The sequence below is a fragment of the Gadus morhua genome, chromosome 21 (genome assembly GCF_902167405.1).
Source record: "Gadus morhua chromosome 21, gadMor3.0, whole genome shotgun sequence".
NCBI lineage: Eukaryota > Metazoa > Chordata > Actinopteri > Gadiformes > Gadidae > Gadus > Gadus morhua.
The window spans coordinates 15,225,710-15,239,559 of NC_044068.1; the positions used below are offsets into that span (position 1 = coordinate 15,225,710).

General features: G+C 45.2%; 1 protein-coding gene across 5 annotated transcripts in view; it reads right to left on the minus strand.

Moving 5' to 3' along the window:
* Positions 1–13,850, minus strand: part of lama2 (laminin, alpha 2) — a 158,218-nt gene that overhangs the window by 111,737 nt on the left and 32,631 nt on the right. For all 5 annotated transcript variants that reach the window (XM_030345512.1, XM_030345510.1, XM_030345509.1 and 2 more), the window contains exons 4-9: positions 7,667–7,718; positions 6,969–7,159; positions 3,068–3,247; positions 2,513–2,602; positions 605–722; positions 277–455 (exon numbers count right to left, since the gene is read on the minus strand). In XM_030345512.1, the coding sequence (XP_030201372.1) occupies positions 277–455; positions 605–722; positions 2,513–2,602; positions 3,068–3,247; positions 6,969–7,159; positions 7,667–7,718 (810 nt within the window). The remainder of the gene's footprint in view (positions 1–276; positions 456–604; positions 723–2,512; positions 2,603–3,067; positions 3,248–6,968; positions 7,160–7,666; positions 7,719–13,850) is intronic.

The window sequence follows — 13,850 nt, forward strand, 5'->3', positions numbered from 1 at the left end:
TGGAGCCACCCACCTAGCTAAACTAGTAGATGGGACCCAACCAACTAAACCAGTAGCTTGGAGCCACCCACCTAGCTAAACTAGTAGATGGGACCCAACCAACTAAACCAGTAGCTTGGAGCCAACCACCTAGCTAAACCAGTAGATGGGACCCAACCAACTAAACCAGTAGCTTGGAGCCACCCACCTAGCTAAACCAGTAGATGGGACCCACCCACCCAACTAAACCATTAGATTGGACCCACCCAACTGAACCAGACGACGGGAGGCACCCACCCCTTGAGGCCGGTAGTAGCCCGCGCTGCAGTTCTCACAGTTGACGCCCGCGGTGTTGTGGCGGCAGCCGACGCAGACTCCCCCCCCTCTGCGCTGGCCCGTGGCGTCCAGGCTGAGCGTCAGGTCGGCCACCGTCTGGTTGAAGTAGCAGTCGTCGGCCTGGCCGTGGCAGTTGCACTCTGGACGGGAGACACACAGTATGATGAAGGGCTCCGACCGCGATGGACCACGGGCTGGCCCGCTGCTCTGAGGGCGTTCCCGGGTGAACCGAGTGGTTTCATGGGGTGTTATCTGTGATTTCTTGGGACTATATTTAGTTGTTTCTTACTCTCACAGACATGGCGGGTGAGGAAGGTCCCTGCCATCCAGGGTTGTTGTTGGTAACCGGGGCAACAGCGATCACAGCTCTCGCCACAGGTATTGTGTTCACACTCGCAGCTGAATTTCTGTGAATGAGCAAACGGGGAGGTATGTGATAGCGTGAACACAGGCGAACATATGCACTGACACAGAGGGACAAACACACACACACACAAACAGATGGAGTTGTTTGGGGAGAGTTAGAGTTAAACGTAGACGATGAGGATTTAGTGCTTTAGTTGACGATCAAGTAAGTATTATAAATAAGTAGAGGCATCTGTCTCAGAGTACTATGATCTCAGTGTATTCATGCTTTGAGTACAAGGATTAATTTTGGCGCCTTTGCCCACGTCAAGGGGTAATGCAAGGGGCATTTGTCCTCGACTTGGGCAAAGTAAGACTCTGCAATGATGACAAAATTCTGGGCCACACTTGTGCGCTATGTGTTTGGGGGTTAGATTTACATCTACATAGGTCTCTGTATGCAATAAAAAGAGAAATAAAATATGAATGTCATACTTTTCGTTCTACGTTGACTTGGGCATCGTTTTATCCTCGCAAGTACACCAGTAGTTTGATTGTTTTTACAAACCCTTGTGCCTTCGGCTCATATGTACAGGACCTTAACAAGACCTTTCAACCCTTTTAAACGAATAATGTTTTCATAGAAAATGTATCCTCAAACATCGATAGCTCTTAAGACAGAAGGATAGGTAGGGAGTAGTAAGGTAAACGGGAGTTAATAAGGGTGTAATCAAATTAATAACAATAATTCATTGAATTTGTATACCGCTTCACTTAGCGAGTGTGTGTATGTGTGTGGGGTGGAGAGAACCCCTCATTCATTGCCATTACCACATAGCACTTCATGAAAACAACATCATTCCGGTTGGCCTGCAGCCTATACGATCAACTATCTCACTATACTCTGAACAATACAAGAAAGGAACACAATCTCTGGACACGTCAATGACATCACTGCCTGTCAGAGAGATCACAGGGTGGAAGAGAGAGAGATGTGGCAGCCAATAGGATCTCAGAGCCTGCAGGCCGTGCAGCGGACACCGGCACGCAAGAGTGTCTGAATGTCTGACACAGAGAGAGAGAGAGAGAGAGATAGAGAGAGAGAGAGAGAGAGAGAGAGAGAGAGAGAGAGAGAGAGAGAGAGAGAGAGAGAGAGAGAGAGAGAGAGAGAGAGAGAGAGAGAGAGAGAGAGAGAGAGAGACAGAGGTGAGAGCGGTGTCAGCTTTCAAACACTCCACTGTTTGAAAGTGAGATGACCTCGGTGTAACACCTGTGTCATCTGTGGGCAGCTGCAGACATGCACGCACACGCACGCAAACACACAAACGCACACACCCACACACACACACACACACACACACACACACACACACACACGCACGCACACACACTCAGATCATCCGGGGAGCAGGTTGCAGACGGCCTGAAAGCAGTCAATACTCTGGGAGTAGCCTGGAGCTAGAGGAGAGGTTGTGTCTCTGAGCTGAAGGAGCGCAGGGTAGAGGAGATCTCAGAGTGGGGTGCAGTCTGGGAACCAGTGAGATGATACTGAGGGAGAGAGACCGGCTGGGATGGAGGCACAGGGAGTAGATAGGAGTAGACTGGCTTTAAATGTAATTAATTTGGCCTGATAGACCAGATAACTACTGGAAGCTAGGGATGGACCGTCAAGGCCACTGCTGGAACTGAAGACGGACAGAGAAGACTTTCTAGGGACAGACGGAAAAACAAGCTAGCTACCGTAACTAGGGACAGTGAGGCGGACCGACATACACGATGACTACTGTAACTAGGGGAGGATATACAAAATAATAACAGACAGACAGACAGACAGACAGACAGATAGTCATACCTTTGTTCTTTCATTGAGAGGGCAGGCCTTTGCATGGCCATAGCAGATACACATGCCCCCTACAGAGATGTCCTTAATGGAATAGTAGTACTGCAGTGAGAGAGAGAGAGACACCGGGTTACACCTCAGAGAATAGTAGCACTGCAGAGAGAGAGCGAGAGAGAGAGAGAGAGAGAGAGAGAGAGAGAGAGAGAGAGAGAGAGAGAGAGAGAGAGAGAGAGAGAAAACGAGAGAGAGAGAGAGAGATAGAGGGAGGGAGAGAGAGAGAGAGAAAGAGAGAGAGAGAGACAGAGAGAGCGAGAGAGAGAAAGAGAGAGAGAGACAGAGAGAGCGAGAGAGAGCGACACAGAGAGAGTGAGAGAGAGAGAGAGAGAGACACAGAGAGAGCGAGAGAGAGCGACACAGAGAGAGTGAGAGAGAGAGAGAGAGACACACAGAGAGAGAGAGAGAGAGAGAGAGGAGCAAACACTGTGTAACCCTGCATAGGGTCACAAAAGTCAGACTGTGTAAACATGGGCACATGGTTTTTATTTTGCCTCCCCGAGCCCCGCCCACCCGTCTCGTCACGATGGGGTCCACATCTCTGGGGTCGTTGAGCGCCAGGGTCATGAGGTCAGCGTTGAGCGTTCTGATCCGCTGGAACACCAGTCTGATGAAGCGGGCGGAGGTGAAGTTCAGCAGGGTGGGGGAGGGGTCCTCGGCGCTGGGCCGCCCGTTGATCAGAGAGGTGTGGATCTGAGGACGAGCAGAGGAGTTGATACCCAGGTCATGAAACCTTCCTTCACCCAGACAGCGATGACTGTTTCATGATGTTGTTGTGAATTGCAATTTATTGCTTGAATATGCAATCGTTTGGCGATGCTGTGAAGGTCTCCCCGAGACCCCAGATCAACAGTAAATCAGGGCCAAACCAACAGCCGAATGGGACCTCTGACGCCTCACTCAAGTTACAGGGTTCTCTCCACAATACCCACAATGCAACACGAGTACCCACTACCTGGTCCCACAAACTCACCGTCATTTGTAATAGCTAAATGCCAAAATAATGACATTAAACCAGATGTAACAATTGCAATTACCCTCGGCCAACCTGTAGATGATGCTGAACCTCCCGTTTGATATGTAAGATTAACACCCCTTTAACCAGTCCTTTGAGCCAGCTTACAGCATCGTTGCATTAGTGAGTTTCTTTCTTTCTCATTCTTGCCTTCTTTCATTCTTTCTTTCTTTATTGCTTACTTTCTTCCCTTGTTTCTTTCATAACATTGTAGATGTGTCGTTCACTGCATTCATTTATTAATAAACACTGATTTATAGTTCTTGAGGTTTTTTGCATGCTAAAACTAAAACTCTGTCTGTCTTTAATGGCTATCATTAGTTGGTCGATACTAAATCCCAGCACGACTAAGTGAATCATATGATTGCGATCGACGTCATCCCTCAAACACATCAAATACATATTGAAAACACGGTTTGCCTGTTGTCCTGACTGTCCTGTCCTTAGTGTCTGCCTGACTGTCTGCCTGACTGTCTGCCTGACTGTCTGCCTGCCCATCTGTCTCTCTCACGATGGCAGCCAAGGAAACATTCATCTTAGCCAAAAAAAATACTTAGAGAGTAGGGTCTCTCATCTCTCTCTCTCTCTCTCTCTCTCTCTCTCTCTCTCTCTCTCTCTCTCTCTCTCTCTCTCTCTCTCTCTCTCTCTCTCTCTCTCTCTCTCTCATCTCTCTCTCTCTCTCTCTCTCTCTCTCTCTCTCTCTCTCTCTCTCTCTCTCTCTCTCTCTCTACATGTGTCCATGTATCACTGTGTGTATATGTGTGTGTGTTTACATTTTTGTACATGCATTTTGTGAGGGAATAGTTGTTAGTCTTTAGGAATACTTGATGGCTGCAAGCTGCACACTGTGTGAGTCCATGTTTGTGTGTGTAGGTTTTATTTTTGCGTGTGCATGTGTGTAATTCTTGCATGCGTGTGTCTTTGTGTGTGAGAGTATGCGTTAGTGTGTCTTTGTGTGTGTGTGTTTGTGTGATTTTTCGGGTGAGTCGTGTGAGCAAATGTGTGTGTGTGTGAGTGTGAAGGGTGCTAGTGCGTGGGGTTGGGGATAGCAGGGGGGGTTTGTTAGTGTGTGTGTGTGTGTGTGTGTGTGTGTGTGTGTGTGTGTGTGTGTGTGTGTGTGTGTGTGTGTGTGTGTGTGTGAGGCTGACAGCTCCCTAGCAGTCTGATCACAGAGAAACTATAATGAGTCGTAGGCGATGTGTCACTGCATCGTGCACACACTCCCAATGTCACCCCACTCATCATCACATCTCTAACACACACGCACAGACACACACACACACACACACAACCACACACATACAAACCCTACTCAAACTTTTGACACCCGTCTGCACTACCTCGGCACACACATAAACACACACACACAGACACACACACACACATCCAACCCATTTACAATTAGAATGTTTAGGACGATGCTGGAAAAAATTGCATTGTATGTGTGTGCGTGCTAAGTGTGTATGAATTTATACATAATCGAAGAGCATTTATTGAGTCGATTATGGTATTGAACTGCTTTATCTTACTTTTGTGATCCAACCAGGAGGTAGTACACCTGTGTCTGTGTTACCGTGTGTCTGTATGACCGTACACCAAGACACTAGCCTATCATCTTTAACATGCACCCCTTGGCTTTCCATGATGCAGCTGAGAATATTCTAGAAACCCAATCAACACACAGTATTAAACCTTTAAACCTTTATTTTTTATCGTTACTTTTATTCAACCATCACAGCCTTGGCCAAGTTTCCCCTGATGCTAAAGCGCTCCGATAAATAAGCAGTTACACTTTCCAAAATATGATCCTTCCCATCGTTTAACTTTTTCATTCCACTTTTTCACAGTCTTCTGCACTCTTATCAGTGCGCATCTCGGGAACGGTAGTGTGTTGTGTGCCGAACAGAAGGGACTGTGACGGCCCAGTAAATTGCCTCAGCAACAGTGCGCTAATAAAACAGATAGTGTCGGCTGTATTAATTCCACAGGTTTAAACGGTACTAGCTTTGCTTTCGAGAATGTTATTTCAAGTAATCCGACGAGTAAAGATCCGTTAATCCTCTTCTCAAATATCCAAAGGGAGGTTTTTCTCGGAGAGGAGTCGGGCACAGGTGACTTTGTATTCTCTGGTTTGCGGTGTTTCAGACAGCCGTCGCTGCCAGTCATTCAACACGCTCTAATAAGTCTACTGACTTCCACGTGCCTGTGTCTGACACTAGCTATGGTTATCATGTCGCTAGTTAAAAGTGCACCTCCAGCATTTTCTGCCTCTTTTAAGTTTTATGATGTCCAACTATTTATGCTGTCAATCTACATCATTGATACATGTTGAAAAGGAAAGGATTCGTGTTAACCCCATGAAACTGTTGGGATCCTTGTAACCCAGCACATGGATGATTATGGAGGCTGTCACATCTACTCAGCATGATGACGTCCAGCTCCTTGTGCTGCTTGTTCTACTTCTTAATAACTAGCGAGGAGGTTAAAGCTATAGATGGCCTGCAGGCATTACGCCTCCGTTAATCTCCCCATACCGCCTTAAGAAGCATCAACTGTTGTTGTGAGCTGAGGATCTGTGAGAAAACATACCTACTCATGTAGGTAGAATGATATCATTTGGCACTAGTTCGTCTGTTTATTTTTATTTCCTTAATGATATACACTTTCACGGAGCGAAATTGTTCAATGAAATAGATTATTGACGGTTGATCATTTCTGCTGTGCCCTTTTTTTTTTTTTTTTGCCTCTCTACACTTGTATAGGTTTTTATGTATTTATTTAAATCAACTTTATACGACTCCGGATACTTGAAACGTAATCAGGCAGGGCTCCTTATCTACTCTCCAAATGTACTTTGCGTATCTGATGCAAAACAAATCCACTTCTTGTGGGGCTTCGTCTGTACTTTACCTCCGTTGTTTGAGTGTATTAGCGCAGTATTACCACTGGTGGTACGCAAGGATACTGCAGGTAGGACGTGGGGATCTTAGGTTTAGAACATTTGACTTATAATGAAATATAATATAGACAGATTCTTCAGTAAAAAATTCAAATGCCATCATATGTTTTCCATCTGTATCTGTACCATCTGTATGATTTGTGTTTGCCTTTGTTAGCTAAATAAATTTTAAGAAATCCCACTGGCCATTGCCTTCCTTCACTCAGTATTGCGTACGAAGCTTCGATCTCTGCTCAGCCACCGCATGTGTGTTCATCTATTTTTTACTCTTGAATACGAAGTGCTTCAAGAAAGGCCATGACAACTGCCCTTTCCTTTTTTTAAATCGATGAAAAATAGTGGTAAAGGGACAGTCAAATGTTGGGAGCCAGAGGGTCGGAGAGCCCAGGTACGGGGCTCACGGTGAGCGACGCCACGTTGCCTATAGAGGGAGGCGCTACCTCTCCGTTCTCCAGCGGCTGGATCTTGGAGTAGAAGGAGGTGCAGATGACCTCGTCGTCCCTGGTGTAGTACGGGGGTCCGGTGCGCGGGTTGAGGTTGAAGCGCGTCAGGCACTCGGTGTCCGTGATGGCGTAGTACTGCCACGGGTCATAGGTCACGCCATCCAGCGAGCGCTCCAAGACCCAGTTACCTGACAAGTGCAAGGTTAGAATTGAACAATGTAATGAATACCAGCAGGGGAATGGGTGTGTGTGTGTGTGTGTGTGTGTGTGTGTGTGTGTGTGTGTGTGTGTGTGTGTGTGTGTGTGTGTGTGTGTGTGTGTGTGTGTGTGTGTGTGTGTAAGGGGGGATCAATGTAGCATTGAGGGAAATGTCTGTGGCCAAATTGATAAGTTCAAACATGTTAAATAGAAATTGATCAATGTTCAATAAAATGCTCACGTCTGGTATTATTTTTTTTTTTATAGATTGTTCATGGTAACTCGTACATTCTCACAATATTGGTATTTTCAAAAACACAAACATTAAATAACTATACCCCAAGGATGTCCAAAATCTTGTTTAATAACTGTAATCGATTCAGCCAGAAAGAAATTAACAGATTCATGCATTGAGCTACTCCAGCCAGCAAGGGTTAACAACATAGAGAACTGCAGGGGACTCTGGCCCATGAAGAAAATAAACCTCCATGGTTTACCTGGACGGGGTGAGTTGGCTGCCTTAATAATCACATAGGCAATCTGGAACACCTGGGCAGAGAGAGAGAGAGAGAGAGAGAGAGAGAGAGAGAGAGAGAGAGAGAGAGAGAGAGAGAGAGAGAGAGAGAGAGAGAGAGAGAGAGAGAGAGAGAGAGAGAGAGAGAGAGAGAGAGAGAGAGAGAGAGAGAGAGAGAGAGAGAGAGAGAGAGAGAGAGAGAGAGAGAGAGAGAGTGAGTTAGAGGATGTTTTTTCTAGCGGTATCATTGCTTTGACATCGCTGGCAACAAAGCTAGGCTTTTGGTGAACGATACCCCAAGGGTTTCCTTGGGTAAAGAGCATTGGTTTTGCCTCATTTATGTTGAGGCAGCGAAGAATAGCAGCGTCTGTCTGTATAATTTCAATTTGGTTATATAGTGCAAAATCAACTGCTGAGAGACCAAAACAGCAGAGGAATATATGGATTGGGGTTCTGATTGTGTAATATTAACAAACTGACAAAATAAACATACATGTAATTAGTCAGTTAATCAGTCAGTTATTCAGTTGGTTATTTGGGAAGTTTGATAAAAGACGTTGTATCAACCCTGTATCGTATTGTGGAAATTAGAATGCAGAAGGCACCGACCATGAATGTGTGTGCGCGTGTGTGTGTGTGTGTGTGTGTGTGTGTGTGTGTGTGTGTGTGTGTGTGTGTGTGTGTGTGTGTGTGTGTGTGTGTGTGTGTGTGTGTGTGTGTTTGTGTGTGTGTGTGTTTGTGTATGTGTGTGGGTGAATGCGTGTGCATGTGTGCAAGCATGCGTGTGTCAGGGTGTGGGGTGTATTTCAATGTAACCTTATAGCAGTCAATTGAAATGTTCCACAAAGACACACTGTCTCTATTCATACAGTAGGTTTTGTGTGTGTGTGTGTGTGTGTGTGTGTGTGTGTGTGTGTGTGTGTGTGTGTGTGTGTGTGTGTGTGTGTGTGTGTGTGTGTGTGTGTATGTGTGTGTGTGTGTGTGTGTGTGTGTGTGTGTGTGTGTGTGCGTCTGTGAGCATGCGTGTGTGTGTGTGTGTAAAAGAGCAAAAGAGAGCATCTAATCATACAGTGTGTGTTAAGCATGTGTGTGTGTCATTTATTGAGTTTTGATCATAGCTGAATCTGTTTTTCTCTCCCGCCTAAACCATAACCATCTGCATAAAGCGTCGACAAACAATATTAGAGACCGTATAAAATGAGGGCCTTCCATTCCATTATGAATGTCGGTCATAAATCCACAACAAACATGGGGGAAGAAGCTGAGTCAACAGTGATTAGGGCCCTGCACCAGACGCCATGTGAACGCACACATTGGAAATGGAGACCATTTGTAGCTGTGACTTGTGTCAAAACATCCATTAAATTAAATTCACTTCAATTCAACTCCATATAAATCAATTGTAGTCCATTTGACTGCACACGCTCTTCTATGTCAGTGTGTTCTATCCACAAACAACACACCGCTAACCAGGAATAACACCTAGCGATCGCAATAGATTTATTGATATGAACTATATCTAGAAATCCCCTTCTGACAGACAGAGAAAGTAAGTACAACATTGACACCCAGACCCATGGCTTGTATGGCTACAAAGCCAAAACCCAAAGACACCCATCCCAGGTCTCAGGCACTGGTTCTATGTGTTTAAGTACTGGGAGGGTGTGTTGCACCATGGTGCAAGGCTGATAGCAAGGCTGCTGCGAGTTCCATTCTGTTCCCCTAGGGGGGGTGTTCATTCAGGCATGAAGCAACCAAAGAACCAATCGCGGCACATGCAAGTCTGATGCTCTCCGTGTCTGGCCTGGTAATATAACTTGGACGAAAGCAGTCCTGATAGTTATTCCCCCGACGAAGGAGCCACAGCCATTGTGATTCGTGTTAAAGACACCATGAAATAGGAGCCGACTCTCTCACCTGGTTGGTTCATTTAAAATTCTATCCAATTTATAGACGAAGCAAGAAATGGGTTTAACTTTTGGTGTCCCAGAAATAAAATGTTAGTTTTAATCGTTACGTGGTGAATCAGTTGGTCTGAAGTATTATTGCTATTCAACAATTAACAGGCAAGACAGAAAAAAAAACAATCTATTTTGAACGCCATCTTGAACAAAACTCAAGCCAAATAAGCACTTAGCAAACTGATGAGAAAATGAATGGCCCAGTCCTTCCCTCATGTCCTGCATAACACAGTGTCCAGCCGTTAATCAGCCATGGAGAATGCGTTGTGATTGTGTTATTTGATTCATGTAAACTGACATACCCACACACACGCATGCACATGCACACACACACACACACACACACACACACACACACACACACACACACACACACACACACACACACATGCACGCCAATGAACAGCTGTTGTTTACAGTTCACTTACACCCGAGTGTTAGGGAATGCCTCCAGTCAGGGAACCAGCGGTGGACTCTTGATTGACTCTAAACTGCTCAAAACCCCTAACCCACTGATGTGGATATGAGTCAACAGCGTGTCTCATAATAGTAGCAATAATAATGATGCGCAATGTGTGACCCAAGTTCTGTTATTGGGGGGGCCAATGGGCAGGAGGATTTGGACTTAAATTTGAAATGTTCTTGAAAACACCCAGATGCGAAGGGCCTTCATCCAAACATTTATTGTTTCCCTATCACGGTGTTTGTCATCTCTAGGGAGACGCCAAACTTTCCCTTTGCTCCCAGTTCATAGACAGCTGCCACAGTCGAGGTCGGAGGAAGCGTCTCAGCTACTTCAACATGAGAGGTTCGATTGGACACTCTGCAGCTGAAGCGTCATAACACACGCCATTTCTCTAGCCCCTTTGGAGGGTATCACTAGGGTGAGTGCGTGTGTGGTGACACCGAGCATGCGTTCTGTTTGTATGTGCACCAGTTTCATCAACATACAAGCAGTGTGTTTGTGTGTGTGTGTGTGTTTGTGTGTGTGAGTATGTGTGTGTGTCTGTTTTATAATGAAAAATATGAAAAAAACATCTGTCTGAGAAAAACACACGTACACACACGTACACACATTTGGTAATAACCTGACCTTAAGACTTTTAAATACCAGCCCTGAGCACCATCTAGCCAAACAAGCAATCTCTCCTACAGTTTTTCTTTCTGGCCCACGCTCCCAGACAAGCCATCAAACAGCGCAATGGAGTTCAGTACAGCTCTCCATTCTAGAGAGAGTGCAATGTATTCTCAATGTGAATCCTAAAGGCCAAATATAAATGTATTTCACCAGTCATTTTTCAAATTAACTTAATTCCTCCATAAACGTAGGTTTTGTCTCCGTTAAACGACGAGAACCAAAAGAGAAAGTGCAAGCGAACACCTTGACACAAAGACATGTTTCCACTGAGTGCAGACATGGATCAACTCTTCAGAGAGAGAGAGCGCTGGCCTGACTGATGAGGTGAAGGTAGGTTAGGGCAAATTGGCTGATTCTGTAATGCAATGTTACTCCCAGATCTGATTGGCCCTTGCTAACCCTCTATTTTCCACCCACAGAGAAGCAGAGCCAGTGACTGAATGGACTATTGCAATAAAAACGTCGGTCAATCAAGCCATATCTCTGCTAATAGAGCCAATCTGAGGGAGAAAAAAACCTTGTTACCATGGATAGGAAAATGCAATTTCATGTCGCAAAAGCATACCACTACAAATATGGCATACACTTTGAAACAGCGTCAGATCAATTCTGGCCCTAGTAACAAATAACAAGAATCAGTTCCAAATAAACATGTATACTTAATAAGCTAAAGTAGTTCACACATTGACGTATAATGAGCCTCAATAAATACGCGTAAATATACACACTTTTACTTTTATTTATTTATTTGAAATAATTAATGTGTTGAAACACTACATTTAAATTACAACATATTTTAAAACAACTGCTAAAAATAAAGTAAAAATGAGAAAAGACAGTAAATTACATTTCTTAAAATGCACACACTTCCTGCAATGGTAAGCAAATAGATAATCCTGTGTGGCCAGTGGATGTAGGAAGATACTCTCTGCGTCAAATCGAAACAATCGACCGCTTCCCATACAGAATTTGACAAGAATAAATGGTTGAAGTTATTCAAATTCCAGGTCTCTCAAAAGGATATAAATGTGTTTTTGTGCGGAACTTAAAAGCCAGTGGTAGTTCAAGGTTTGCTCTTTTTAATTACATTTTTCAGAGAGAACCCAGAACACAGACTGCCATTTATTTCTAACACACACACACACACACACTCACACACACACACACAAACACACACACACACACACACACACACACACACACACACACACACACACACACACACACACACACACACACACACACACACACACACACACACACACGCACACACATATAGGCAAACCCCCTGTCATTTTCTGATTGAGATGACTATGTGGTCGCAAGGGAAATTTAGCATGGTGGAGGGTAAATAGCTTTTTCTTGGATACACAGCCCCATATGCACAATTCAAATGCACACACATGCGGGCCAGTGTACACACACACACACACACACACACACACACACACACACACACACACACACACACACACACACACACACACACACACACACACACACACACACACACACACACAGAATGTATGCGGAACAGAAAAACATTGACTATTCTCTGTTCGTATAAATGCAATATTTCTGGGTACAAACTACAGACAACAACGCTTTGCAGATTTTCTGGATTCACTTGCTCATGCCTCTTTTATGAAAGGTTTAACCATTGGCTCGTATGGGCTGCCTGGATAGTGTTGTTAAAACCACTTAAGGGTGTGTAGCGGGACGGTGTGGCGGCTGATGTGCCCATGCATGTTTCAGCTTCATAAATATTTGGCCTTCGTGTCTCCATCTATCAACACATCTGGGGACAAGTATCACACTCCAATCTCAATCAATCTCACGCACCCACGGTCGCACGCACACACACACAGACCCACACACAGGCTATGTGTGTGTGAGGAGTGATGGATGGAGCTGAAGTCATTAACATGTCAAGATTGCGGTCCCGCCACATTTTTTTCTCTCCGCCGACTGAATTACATTCACTCAAATGAATAGAAGGATAAAAGCAATCTCACCTCTCCATTTCTGCTTTTCGTAAACCGAACATTACTTTCTTCTTGTATCCAATCAACTTTGATTCAGACTATGTCTAACTACCATCAGAGTGTAAACTACTTTACGACCACTTCTGTGGGAAACAATTAAAATAGTTGGATTTAATTTTGTCTCAACCTTTCCCCTCACAGGTTTTGTGCCTGCCTGTGTGTGTGTGTGTGTGTGTGTGTGTGTGTGTGTGTGTGTGTGTGTGTGTGTGTGTGTGTGTGTGTGTGTGTGTGTGTGTGTGTGTGTGTGTGTGTGTGTGTGTGCGTGCGTGTATGGTCTATGTTTGTGTGTGTGTGTGTGTGTGTGCGCACATTCCACTAAATGAGGAAAAGCAGTTGCAGTGAGATATAGCATCAACCCACACAAATGGCGGCTCAGAAAAATAAAAGGCTTTGGATATCAGAAGCAAAGCTGGCACAGACAACACCTAAGCTTTATATTGTGCTTCCCCCATCACCACTGGTCCAGTCAGTTCCATGGCATAGAAACATCCCCTTTCAACAAGAACCAGCTTTAAGTGGGAAGCGTTAAGCTCTGCTATGCCCTCACATCAGGGAGCGCTGCTTCACACGAGCGAGGTGAACAATCTTGTTCCGCAACATCACAACCATTGACCGACAGCGTTAACTGGTGATGTCATTGGTCCAACTCCCAAGCTGGACGGTTCTCCTTGAATGTACCCGACTCGGCGCATTCAGCCGCGCAGGACTCACTGCAAGGCCTCCCGATGGCCCCCTCTCTGGGACGAACCCCCAGAGGATCCATCAGCGCTAAGGAGCCTGATAACTAACAGGAGCTCTGAGGCCTGAAAGAGGACACTAAAGAGCCGTGGTGCACCCTCACCAGGGAGCATTCTCTCTCTTCTGCTGGCCGTAGAACAGGACAGACTCACCGCAGGGGAAGGACTGCAACAACATCCTCCCCATACAGAGTGTGTGTGTGTGTGTGTGTGTGTGTGTGTGTGTGTGTGTGTGTGTGTGTGTGTGTGTGTGTGTGTGTGTGTGTGTGTGTGTGTGTGTGTGTGT